The 12500-nt window shown below is 48.1% G+C and overlaps 2 protein-coding genes across 3 annotated transcripts in view; one reads left to right on the top strand and one right to left on the bottom strand.

Moving 5' to 3' along the window:
• Positions 1 to 6685, top strand: part of LOC126569920 (adenylate cyclase type 9) — a 16516-nt gene extending 9831 nt beyond the window's left edge. The window contains 3 exon segments of the mRNA XM_050227336.1: positions 1 to 2163; positions 2166 to 2187; positions 2190 to 6685. The exon segment at positions 1 to 2163 is cut by the window's left edge and continues 1160 nt beyond it. Of these exon segments, the coding sequence (XP_050083293.1) occupies positions 1 to 2163; positions 2166 to 2187; positions 2190 to 2272 (2268 nt within the window). The 3' untranslated portion in view covers positions 2273 to 6685.
• Positions 6686 to 8396: 1711 nt separating this feature from the next.
• LOC126569931 (fatty acid hydroxylase domain-containing protein 2) lies at positions 8397 to 10776 on the bottom strand. 2 transcript variants are annotated; one of them, XM_050227347.1, is made up of 4 exons: positions 10078 to 10776; positions 9656 to 9988; positions 8822 to 9526; positions 8397 to 8739 (listed from the first exon to the last, which is right to left on the bottom strand). In XM_050227347.1, the coding sequence occupies exons 2-4, from the start codon at positions 9832 to 9834 to the stop codon at positions 8580 to 8582; spliced, it is 1044 nt and encodes a 347-aa protein (XP_050083304.1). In that variant the 5' UTR covers positions 9835 to 9988; positions 10078 to 10776; the 3' UTR covers positions 8397 to 8579. The 2 variants fall into 2 exon arrangements, with proteins under 2 accessions (XP_050083304.1, XP_050083313.1); XM_050227356.1 differs by having other exon boundaries at positions 10099 to 10776.
• Positions 10777 to 12500: the final 1724 nt, after the last annotated feature.

The following is a 12500-nucleotide window of genomic DNA, read 5'->3' as shown; positions in this document are numbered from 1 at the left end:
TCGATCATTCACGAGGTGGCACGCGGTGCCACGGAACGGGGAACGGGACTGATGGCCGGTGGTGGGAACCACGGTCGTCCACGGAGCTCCACCATCAGTGCCGCCACCGGATCGTACGGTGAGACGGGGGACGGGGGACAACCAGGGGGACCGCAGCCTCAGCGCCACGCTTCGGTGGCCGCCTGTTCGAGCGCCCGGTTACTACTCGGCCCCGACGGTGCTAGCCTCTCACCATCGGCCACCTCCCGGAAGGATTCGGGCATCCGTTCGAACAGCCGCCGTTCGAGCATCCAGCACCAGATCATGCTGATGAACCAGAGTGCGGCCCTGTCGTTACACCGTGTATCCGGTTACTTTACCAGCTCCCAGTCCAGCCTGTCCGGTGCGATGGTGACCGGAGTGGAGCTAGAGCAAACGGGCAACCGACCTGCCCCGGGTGCACCGCCAAACGGTAGCCTGCGCGGTACCACTGCAGCCACGACGGAACACGCTGGTACCACCGGGAAGTGTTTCGTTGGCCCACGGGAACCACACCCGGATCCACTGGCCGCCTGTCTGCAGCAGCTCCGTAAACAGTCCGACCTGCAGCTGATCCGGTGCGTGCGCGATAATGCACGCTCGCAACGGAGCTACCTGGTAAAGCCGCCCCTGCTACCCGTCTCGCTCCGCTTCAAGTCACGCCTGATGGAGAAAGAGTTCCGCTCGAAGGCGCACCGCTTTGGCACCGATACGGAGGCGGCGGGCGTCGGTGGTTTCGCCGGTGGTCTTGGTGAACTGGACGGTACCGGACCGCCAACACTTGCCACACCGAAGTACAACACGTACATCGATCTGCTCGTCTCGTTCGCCATCTACCTGGCGACGTCTACCTCGCTCTTTCTCCTATCGCCGTCGGTGTACCTTGAGTCGTACAAGGTGTGGGTGTGCATCTTTGTGCTGTTCAGCACCGTGCAGCTGTTCGCGTTGTTCATCTGCACCAAGCAGGTGTGCCGGCGGGCACGCAAACCATCGAGCGGGCGCCATCGTGCCCGGGCTAGCCGCAGCTGTTACGATTGTCTGCTCCAGCTCGCTTCCCACTGGTACCCGTGGCATCTGTGCGGTGGTATCCTGATGTCCCTACCCGTCATCTCGATCCTGTCGAACTTTGCGATGATGGACGTGAGCAAGTTTCGTGTGTTTGAGTTCCACTACGGTTTCCTGATGTACATCTGTATCGTGCATTGCTGTAACTTTACGCAGCTGAACTGGGGCATGCGCAACTGTATGGCACTTGGGACGGCTGTCGCTTTTATTGGTATTGCCGCCGGGCATATGGTGCAACTGTCGGCGCTGGAAGCGGAGAGTGCCAGTTTGCGGACCGGTCTCCCAGCGAATGGGACGACCGGACGGAACAGACCGCTCCATCAGGCCCAGTTCGAGTGGTTCAACAACTACCGGGTCGAGATTTACGTCGATCTGTTTCTGCTACTCGTGCTGGTGTGGTTTCTGAATCGGGAGTTTGAAATCGGTTACCGGTTGAGCTTCCACGGGAGCGCGGTGGCGAGCCAGGACAAGGTGCGCGTCCAGAACATGAAGAACCAGGCGGACATGCTGCTGCACAACATTATCCCGAAGCACGTGGCGGAGCAGCTGAAAAACACCGCCAAATACTCGGAGAACCACCACGGCATCGGTATCATCTTTGCGAGCATTATCAACTTCAACGAAATGTACGACGAGTCGTACCTGGGCGGGAAGGAGTATCTGCGCGTGCTGAACGAACTGATTGCCGACTTTGACGAGCTGCTCGCGCGGCCCGAGTTCCGGTGCGTGGAGAAGATCAAAACGATCGGCAGCACGTTTATGGCGGCGTCCGGGCTCGATCCGAGCTGTCGCGGTGAGTCGTACGAGCATCTGTACGCGCTGGTGGACTTTGCGCTCGCGATGCAACAGGTGGTCGAGTCGTTTAACCGGGATCTGCTCGAGTTTAATCTGATTATGCGCGTCGGCTACAACTTTGGTGATGTGACGGCCGGTGTGATCGGTACGAGCAAGCTGTACTACGACATTTGGGGCGATGCCGTGAACGTTGCTAGCCGGATGGACTCGACGGGGGTGGCGGGCCGGATACAGGTCGGTAGTGAGTGTGTGCCGGTCCTGAGCGAACGGTACGACTTTGAGCCGCGCGGGGTAAGGTGTACGTGAAGGGTAGGACCATATGGAAGTGTACCTGCTGGTGAGTAAAAAACCGGACCTACTGGGACCACCGGAACTAGATATAGATCCCCTTTAAGCGCGTGTCGTGCCAGGATGGAGCCGCGCGCCCCTTACCCATATCAGTCAGGTTCGCCCCATTTCGCCCTCTTGCCTCCTCGGTGCTCGGTACTAGTAACCAGACGCACGCGCACACACACACACACACACACACACAGGAGACGCACAAACACAGATGGGACAGGAAATCAGTAGTGCTGGAAGAGTACTGCATGCAAGGAACTAAGTATGTGCCTTCTCTTTAAGAAAAAAAAGAAAAACAAACAGACAAACTATTTATATTCTACATACACTCCCCGGAAGCGGAACGCGCAAGCAACCGGAAACCATAGGCTGAATGTCAGAATTTCAAACGGTTTAACGATTTAACGATGCACTGCATCCCACCCACCCCACCAATTGCATCTTTTCTCGCCTCCTTGTTCTCTCTCACACTCTTTCTTTTTTTCTTCATTCCTCTCTGTCATAACTTCAGGGTGAGGCAAAAGCAAAGAGCTGCAGAACACATTTAAAATGCCATATCTTTTTCATTGTTGTTTGGAATTTTTTTTGAGTGAAACTAAAAAATATTGGGAAATGTTTTATAAATTTTCAGAATCATTTAGGTTTTTTTTTTTCGAATTTGTTACTTTTGAATGAATTATGGTTTAGAGACCTCGTTGAAGAAACCATAGCTCGTTGCCCACAGGGTGCTTTGTGGCCTTTTTGGCTCATTCCTGGAGAAGCGTTTGCATTAGCTGTTCGAAACGTTGTCATTTTTTTGGTCTAACCTTGCCCTTTAAAATGCCGTAAACGGAGAAGTCGTGCGCTTTTTATGTCCGTAGCTATTGACAGCCAATGAGACATGGAAATGAAGTGTGGAACATTCTTTTTTCGCCAATCTCATGTCTTGGTTGTTTTGAAGGAAGATACAGAGTCCTGTTGGGATCTCCAGGGCTTTCGCACGAATTGTTTGCATTTCGTGGACTGCAATGAACCTTTTAATAGCTTTGGCACATTTATTTTTTGATTTATCTCGGATCCACCGAACAAAAATGTGCGACGAATGCGAAAAATTGCGTGTTATCGCATCTCAATCCATTATAAACCCTACTTTTGTGTCCTGGTGGCCAGCCGGAAGGGTGTAAATTATCAGCTGACTTCCCTGGCACCTAAACCTCATCGCTTTTTTCGTTTACAAACTACAGGATAACGAATGGTTTCTAATTGAAGAAAACCTAGTTCGGAATTTCATTACTTACAGCCAAGCAAAGTAACTGTTTGGCTTTATTGATTCTTATTTTATTTTGATAAGGTCTGAGGCCATGCCAGAATTGGAAAGACCTTTACTTAAAGCTCATTTTGAAGTATTGGTTGGGTGATTCCAGCTAAAATTCATTCGTCTACATCATTTTGAGTGATGCGCGTCGGGGAATTTTTTTTGAAATTTGCTCCATAACTATTTGAACTATTTTTTTTAACGATGTTGCCGTTTTTTGCGATGAACTTTCAGGGTGTCTGGCAACGCTACCAGTATCAAAGAAACGACTTGTGGTCCGAGAACCAATTGATTCATTTACATTTAACTGCTGGAAGGCTCACAACGATACCCGCTTGTGGTTTTGCTACCAAATAGAAAAAAGGAAATTGAAACAATTGAATTCCATCAGGAATAACTGTTTTTGCTGACAATTTCCCACTAAAATGCTTTTTTAGACAACAGAATGAGCTATCAGTGGAAAAAATCCAACCAGCTGTCGGACAGACGAGTGGTTTAGAAATGGCAGCAGTTTGAACTTTGTTGCCGTTTGTTTCTGTTTTTGCACTCACCCTGTACACACATTACCATTACACTTAAATACAAATCACTAAGATTTTCGATGTGCGGCCATTTTCGCTTTCGGGGACGTTCGCAATCCTTTTAGAGCTTTAGGTTAGCAGTTACACAATGGCCCAGCACTGGGGGTTGAAGGTGTTGAAGGTGAATTACTTGCGGTGGATCGCTCGCAGTGTAATAGCATTATAGCATACTCTCGACTCCCACCCCCCATCATCTGCACCTCGTATGCATCGTATTAGTCGAACTTCCTCTTGCCAACCGTTACTCTACAACTAAGCTGTGTTGTTTATTGGCGTATGTGTGTATCTGTATGTATGTATGTATGAGCGTGTGAAGGAGACTGTGTATGTGTTTATGTGTGTGCTTGTGCGCGTCTATCCTTGCGCGTAGCCGGTGCATCGGCCGCTGTTCCCTTGACAGATCGTGATCGAGAGTTCTAAGTAAGTGCAAGACAAGCCGCGCTCTGTAGCGCTGTAAAACCACGTGCCAATCGCGTAATCATTTCGCTTTAAGCAAAGGAAAAACTATCAAAATGTAAAGTGCTGTAATGGTTTTGTTTTTCTGTTGTTGAAAGTCGTTACCATGTGCAATCCGTTACGGCATTCATAGATTTTATGTAGCAAAGCGATATAGGCGTAGCTAGAGCAGGGGAAAAAAGGGAGCGGTGTGGAGAAAAGAGAGAGAGAGAGAGAGAGAGAGAGAGAGAGAGCGAGGCGAAGGGAGAAGATGGGTTTACAAGCAAAATTACTGAAAAAAAGCAATGTTAAAGCATATGTATATTTATCTGTTAACGTCTCTATCTCTCCCTCTCTCTCTCTCTCTCTCTCTCTCTCTCCCTTAATATGCAAACATGTATAGCATATCTATATGCATAGTAGACACATTCATAGACATGTCAACACCCCAGATATCAATCGTTTTTAATCAATTCTTGCCAAAATTATCGATAAGTCTAACAAACACGGTAACCAACAAGCTTTAAGGCCCCCGAATTCGCCCGCTATGCGGCCGGGAGGCGAGCTTCGGTTAGCACAGCCCGCCCGCTCGTCGTGGATACAAACAATCTAGTAGTGGGGCCGCAGGAGCCCATGGGGATATGGAGGTTGTTTTTCATAGCTTTGTGCTTTTTTTTTTGTTACACTTAAAAGAATACTCCCCGCGCCGATACTCCTCAAAACTCGAACAAACTTGTACTTGTGTAATACTGGCTGAGACACAAGCGGCGAGCCGTGGCCGTGGAACGTTTTATAAGAAAGAAGGGAAAAAAACAAACAAACGTTGCGGACCCTTCCGCGCTCCCGTCAAACAAAAGCGTGTCGTACTGTAGCTCCCATTTTTTTATGTGCTTTATTTATTATTTTTTAAAGAATGCCTCCGTTGTTCCAAGGGACGGGTGTAAGCGGGGGTGGCAGTGTGCCTGTTCGGTACTCGATTGAGATGGATGTTTTAAGGTAAAATTAGGGATGGAAATTGAAGCAGAAGAATTGAAACAAATGCGATTAGAAGGCGGATGCAGGTGGGAAGCGTAAGAACGGAAGCGTGCTAGCTGTGATCGTAGGCTGTAGATTGTGAGGATGAGGGCCAGGGGCAAGGCAAGGGGCGTGTTTGACGCGCTCTTTTTCCTTCTCTACCCCCCCCCCCCCCCTCTCTCTCTCTCTCTCTCTCGCGCGCGCTTCTAGGCGCACGGCGAACGATAACGTGTATAGCAATCTTTTTATCCATTCCCTCAGATATTTTTATCGGATATTTATAGCACACCCTTAACAACGCCACACTGATACGCCGCTGTGTGCCAGCTCCTCGCACATCACTCCGATCATCACTCAAGAAATCTCAAGAAGACGAAGCGAAAGACAAATAGCAAGCTGCAGCTCCGTGTGCACATTGCGATAAGCCATCGCGTTGCCTTTTATGATTTCCACGTTGGTTTTTACTTGCTGAGTGCTGCTATTGTCGATTGAAAGAGAGAGAGAGAGAGAGAGAGAGAGAGAGAGAGAGAGAGAGAGAGAGAGAGAGAGAGAGAGAGAGAGAGAGAGAGAGAGAGAGAGAGAGAGAGAGATCGCGAATGCGAGGAGTGTCGAGGAGATGAATCTTTTGATGGATATTGCTGGAGCTGAGCCGGAAGGAGATGAACTAGAGCGGCAATGAGCACAAAAACAAACGAAAGCAAGCTGATCGAAACGAACAGTGTATATTAACTTATGTTACTATGAAGTGCATGTTAGTTATGCGACAAAATCGGTCACTATCCGCCACCAGTTGCTTGTGCTTGTGCGCGGACTGAAAGACCGCGTTGATGGAGAATGGAGAGGATGGCAACTGTGTTAGTTGTGAAAGGATCCTGTATAATAATCCATTTTTGAGCGCGGACCTGCGGCGGGAAGGAGCCAGGAGAACGAAACTCCCAGCACGCCCACTCATTTCGCTTATCGCTCGCTCGCTCGCTCGCTGTTTCGGCCAATTGTACAAGGGTAAGGGCACAAGAGCAAACAAAATAATGATACATACAGATTAACAAGGTAAAACAAAAAAACTCACGCATCATTAGCGAGAAGGAGCAGGCAGTGGAGTGAATTATAAAATAAAAAAGAAAACACTTGGAAATCAACTCAACCGAACGAGGTTTTCGCTTATCCGCGGAAACGTTATCGTAACTAGGGAGGCCCATCCTTACTGGGGTGCATTTTATTTTGCAAACTCGGTCCGTGGAGGACGCTGGGAGGCTACTGAAAGAAAATTCAAAGTAAATTTAATTAAATCATCAGGTGTATGCATATCGAACCGATATGCTTTTTGATTTGCGAAAAAAAACGCTCAATCTTGGAATATGAAGGTAAAATTAATCTCCAAAGTAAATGGCAATCGTTAGCTACACATTTTAACCATCTGTTGACCAATGTTTAAATGCCTTGCCAAAACAACAGACAATCTGTTCCATTTTTTCGAAACACATCTTCTTTTTCAAATTTTCGTAAAAAAAAGTGCAGCTCGGCCACATTACCTGTCCCCCCAACGATGCAAATGCATGTTCATCTGATAGAGTCAAGTCTGGTGAGGTTAGCCGCAAGTGGTAATTGTTACCGAATGTGGCGTGTCCTTGGCCGATATTCTGTGCGCGGTGGTGGAGCATTTTCTCCGAGCAAAATTGGTCGATTCTGGTCGGTTTTCGATATTTTGGTTGATTTTTCTACACTTTTTGGTTGATGTAGGGCTTAGAAATCGCATTTTTTGGATCAATTGAAGCAAAACTGACGGAGTTACAGAGTTTTTAAAATCTGCGTTTCACACAAGGCTCCATGCAGAGCGCGCTACCTTGAAGAGCGTTTCCCGAAAATCAACGTTTCCGTCGTACCGTAGAAACTACTGGGCCGATCAATTTGAAACTTTTAACATATAATCTGTACACTTTTTGCTTAATAGTCCCGTCGAGATTTCTTGAAAATTATCGATACTTTTTTCTAAACAAATCTTTCAAAATCTTGTTTTCAGGCAAAATCGTAAAACGCATCACTTTTCCCACTTCAAAAATCTGCCACAAATCGAAAACTAGGAAATTTAACAAAAACTCGACGGGGCTACCTAGATAATCTTATAATCTTTCAAACGAGTATCGATTTGTATTATTCGGATGACCCATCACGCTGCTACGATGGGCACTGTGTTTGGTGCGAATCAAAAGACTTGACCCTTAAGAATTAAGCGACGAACCCCCGGTTTCATCATAGTGATCACTTTTCATCAACTTCAAAAATCTGGCAAAAATCGAAAAATTCAAAATTCGTCAAAAACTCGCCGGGGCTACCTAGATAAACTTTTAATCTTTCGAACGAGTATCTTTTTGTTGTTTTCTGTTAACCCAGTACGCAGCTACGATGGGCACCGCAAAAAGTACCTTTTCGCAGACGGACGCTTTTCATAAATGTGATGCCATGGATGACGTTTTTTTATTAAATCTTCCCCAAAATCGAGCTAAATACTCTTCAGAAGTTGTAGTCTAATATGCCATTCGTTTGAAAGAAAAAAGTGGAATGATTACGTCACAAAAAATCGTTAAAAATGATCCTTTTCCTTCTAAAACCTAAACCTTCCTATCGTATTCCCTCTATGGTTGCTAAAGTCAAATTTGTCTCCTAATTTTTGCCAAAACAGGCAGTTTTTCGTGGGTTTTTTTTTTTTCCTTCAGTCACATTGAGTTTTCATAGTGAGTGTGCAGACATTTTTCTTCTCAAGCGTTCGATACCCTATTGCACTTCATTGTTGTGGTGTCGTCGTGAGGATACACATTGATCGTTATTATTATTACTTTTATTCCGTACCCTTCTAGTGTCACAATTCTAGTGCTCCAAACGTCGTGCCACGGGTGCACCAACATCCGGCGCTTCGGAGGAGAGGTGGGACAGCTGTGGTAAGGTGCTAACCGTGTTCACTGTGCCGTGTGCTGAGTGGCGTGTGGTTTTGGTGTGTGTGTGATCACACAAGAAAAAGGCAAGGCAAGACAAGGGGGAATTCAAAGGGCCACCTTCTTGGCCGACTCCGGGAACGCTTCGCGGGCCGGCATAAAGCTCAGCATCATGCTGTGGCGGGCGTAGGCCTTGGTGCTGCGGAACAGCGCATCCGTACCGTGTATCCGATCCAGCACCCCGAGCACCCCGTAGCACTGGTTGAACCTGAAGAAGGAAGGAGAAGGAAACAGGGCAGTTAACAACCTCCAATCGTCCGTCTGTTCGTCCGCTTCAGTTCACTCGTTACTTGAGATGATGAAAATCGTGCGCTTCCGGACTCGGAAAGAACGGCAAATGGTACCCGGAGTGAGCGTTGAGCGTCGAAAGGATAACGAGCGTAAACCAGAGCCAGGCGACGGCAACATGGCTGCCGAGCAGAAAGATACCGACGAACGGTGGCACCAGGTTGCTGAACACGTGCTCGACCGGGTGGCAGTAGATGGCGGTGATGGCGATCGGGGCCGTCCACTCGTGGTGCCGCTTGTGGATGTACCGGTAGAGGCACCGGTGGTGCAGCAACCGGTGGGCGTAGTAGAACCCAATCTCCTCGACAAAAATACAGAACGACAGCTCGGCCAGCACCCAGTGGAAGGTGGGTAGTTCGCGGAGTTCCCGCAACCCTCGGACACACATCGCCCGGTACATGCAGTACGCCAGCGGGACACCGACGGCCGTTTGGTTGAGCAGTACCGTCCCGATGACACGCAGTAGCCGGCCCCGGTCGATCGGTTCGTTCGTGCCCGGTTGCATTTTGTAGCGGCGGATCGTGGCCGGCCAGCCGGTTAGGTCGAACAGTGTGTAGATACCACCGACACACCAGTACACACCCATCGTGTACAGGGTGGTCGTGTGTACCCAGAGCCGGGCCGGATCGTCACCGGTGAAGTCGATGAAGCGGTCCCACTGCGACTGCCAAAAGTCCCCGGATGCACCCCAGAACCGCTGCAGGTGCCTAACGGATGGATGAGACGGGTAGAGAGAGAGAGAGAGAGAGAGAGAGAGAGAGAGAGAGAGAGAGAGAGAGAGAGAGAGAGAGAATGAAAGTCCGGTACCGTGGGTCGTACCGGTGGGCGGTCCTCACCAGGTCAGCGTGTTGCGGAAGGCCGCGAACCCGATCAGAAAGAAGCTGACTATCACGAGAAAGTGGTAGAGCGAGGACAGTAACCGGGGCTTCGGTGATTCGGTGAGTGGTGGCGGCCGCAGGGGCACCATACGGGGTGCCAGTTGCTGCTGGCTCAGTTCCTCCCGGTCCAGTGCCATTCTTCAGATACACAGACTAGCACCAACAATAAGAAAAAGCAGGGCCTTCGCGGATCAAGGCTTTCGGTTGGTTTTTCTCTTTTTTTCTCCCCTTATTCCAATTCGGCAACAGGCCTAACAACAGCTGCCAGTCCTGGGCTCGGCAGTCACCCCTCTGGAAAACGGGGGGAAAAAATCAATCAATCGATTTCCTCCGCAAAAACAAAAAAAAGGGGGGGAAAGAGTAGGGGTACCGGGACTTACTACGCATTAGAAATTGCACACCTGGCTCTCTCGCACTCTCTTCCTTCCTTTCTCTCGCTTGATTTTACTTGCACTAAACTGCGCCACAGAACGAACAAACGATACAAACGAGTTGCAGTCACCTGGGCCTCGGATAGCGAGATGGTTGTTTTTGTTTTTATTTTGTTTTGTTTTGTTTCCTGCTTTCCACAAAACAGGACCGTCCCAATAAGACACGCACTAAAGCACACCGGCACACAGGCCACCCTGCCAGCCAGCCTGACAGGTAGCGAAAGAGTGAGTGCCCGCGGCCGCGACGATGGAGAAAGAAAGCATGAATCGCGGCTTGGTCCTGCCATGCGCGACGATTACGATGGCAGAAGCACCGGAAGAACGGATGGCTGTTTTGGTAATACGTTTTGCCCGCCATTCACAGCGGCCACTACTTCGGCGCGCTTTCTTTCTTTCCTGCCGACACGCCGACATGGCCCTTTTGTGGCACACAATGGGATATATCTGTTGCATGCACTTGCCGTAGCTTTCTCAGTTGCTAGCGATTGGAAGCGTTCGTTGTTTTTTGTTGTGTTTAATCCGGTTCTGTTCTGAGCAATTAGTAGCGCAATTGCAAATTGAGTTGCAGTGTCACTCAATTACTCAACTTCACTGTTTGAATTGAAAAATAAACCACCCCGTTCATTCACCAAGCAGTAAAGCTCTTCGACAGCCACCGGTTGTACAGTATCGTCTCATGTGGGTGGAGTGGGTGGCTGATCATAATGGGAATCGATTCTCGATATGTGATCCTGCAATTATTCTATATTGATTTTATTTATTATGATGATAATTATCAAAGGGACTCAATGTAAGAAACTAGTTAGTCAGAATGGCATCAAAAGAGAGCACAAACGAAAAATGGTACAGCAACCTAGCAAATGTGTATGACTGGCGCAGTAACTGCTCAGCAACATTATGAGTTCCGAACGGAACAAAGCTTGAAAATTCACAATGAAACTTATCGCACATTTTGTGTCTAGAGCGAGTTCCTTCGTGTGGGATGAATTCGGGTAAATGCTCATTTTTGGCGTTTCTTTTTTGTGAAGAAAACCATTTCACATAATTTAGTTTTTTCAATTCGATGTCATATTAATGGGGGCCTTTGGTATTTTCGGGCCAAAACAAGGCCCGTTTTTGTCAATTTTCTGTGACTTAACCGTTCAACTTTATTCTTTTAAGTAAATGGTACATTAAACTACAATTTTTGAAGAATATCCGCTATTTTTTTTTAGCAACATTCATTGAAAAAATAATCCGTGGCATCACATTTCTGGTGCGGGGTGCGTTTGCGAAAAGATTTTCGTTTTTTTTTCCGGTGCCCATCGTAGCGACATGACGGGGCATTTGACGGGTCACAAATTGATATTCGTTAGAAAGATTATAAGTTTATCTAGGTAGCCACGAAGAGTTTTTGTTGATATTCCTATTTTTCAATTGTTGGCAGATTTTTGAAGTTGAAAAAGTGATGCTTTTTGCGATTTTGTCTAAAAGCACGATTTTTAAAGATTTGTTGAAACAAAAGTATCGATAATTTTCATAAAATCTCGACGGGCCTACCTGGCAAAGAGTGTAAAGATTATGTGTTAAAAATTTCAAATCAATCGGCCCAGTAGTTTTTATGCTACCGGATGGACACCGACAAGGGGGAAAACGTTGGTTTTTGGGATTAAGTTGCAAACGTTGCACGAAGCGCGACTTTTCAAAAATCTATATCTTTGTCCGTTGCTCTCCGATTGATCTAAACATTTTACACAATATTCTTGAGCATTCATCATCAAGAATATGTAAAGAATGTCACGATAAAAAAAAAATTAAACACCTAAGCCTCACCGTCGAGGACAACGAAAAGAACACCAACAAAAGGTCATCCTTTGTCACTAATCTGCTTCTTTGTGTTCCTTTGTGATGCGTAATGACCCCAAACACCATGAGAGAGCATGGCCAGCATTTTGTCCAGCACCACAATTATTATCAGGCTCCGTCCGCTGCTGCTCGACGTGAGCAAACTGCCGCGGGTTTAGCACCAAAACGGATATAGACAGCGCAGCGACAGAGATCAAAACCGTCCCGTCCCGCTCCCACTCCCTCTACCACCCACCCAGCACCCAGCTGCCAACAGTAAACAGCTAATCAGCTACCGACAGCGCAGCCACTACTGGATTGCGCTGTTCCGCGACCGTTAACGCGTTGTGTCAGGGTCAGTCGAGCGGCGGGCGGGACCATTCGCTCCCACCACCGTACGCCGTTATCACCGCACGCCCCCCCCTTGCGCCTCGGTGGGCCTGTTAATCTTTAGCTGTCCGAGTTAATCAGACGACCTTTTTGGCGGCCCTTTCGCGGCACTTCGCGAGCGATAGTCGAGTTTTTTTTGGGGGGGGGGGGGGGGGGGG

The sequence above is a fragment of the Anopheles aquasalis genome, chromosome X (genome assembly GCF_943734665.1).
Source record: "Anopheles aquasalis chromosome X, idAnoAquaMG_Q_19, whole genome shotgun sequence".
NCBI lineage: Eukaryota > Metazoa > Arthropoda > Insecta > Diptera > Culicidae > Anopheles > Anopheles aquasalis.
This window is presented reverse-complemented; position numbering and strand designations above follow the sequence as displayed.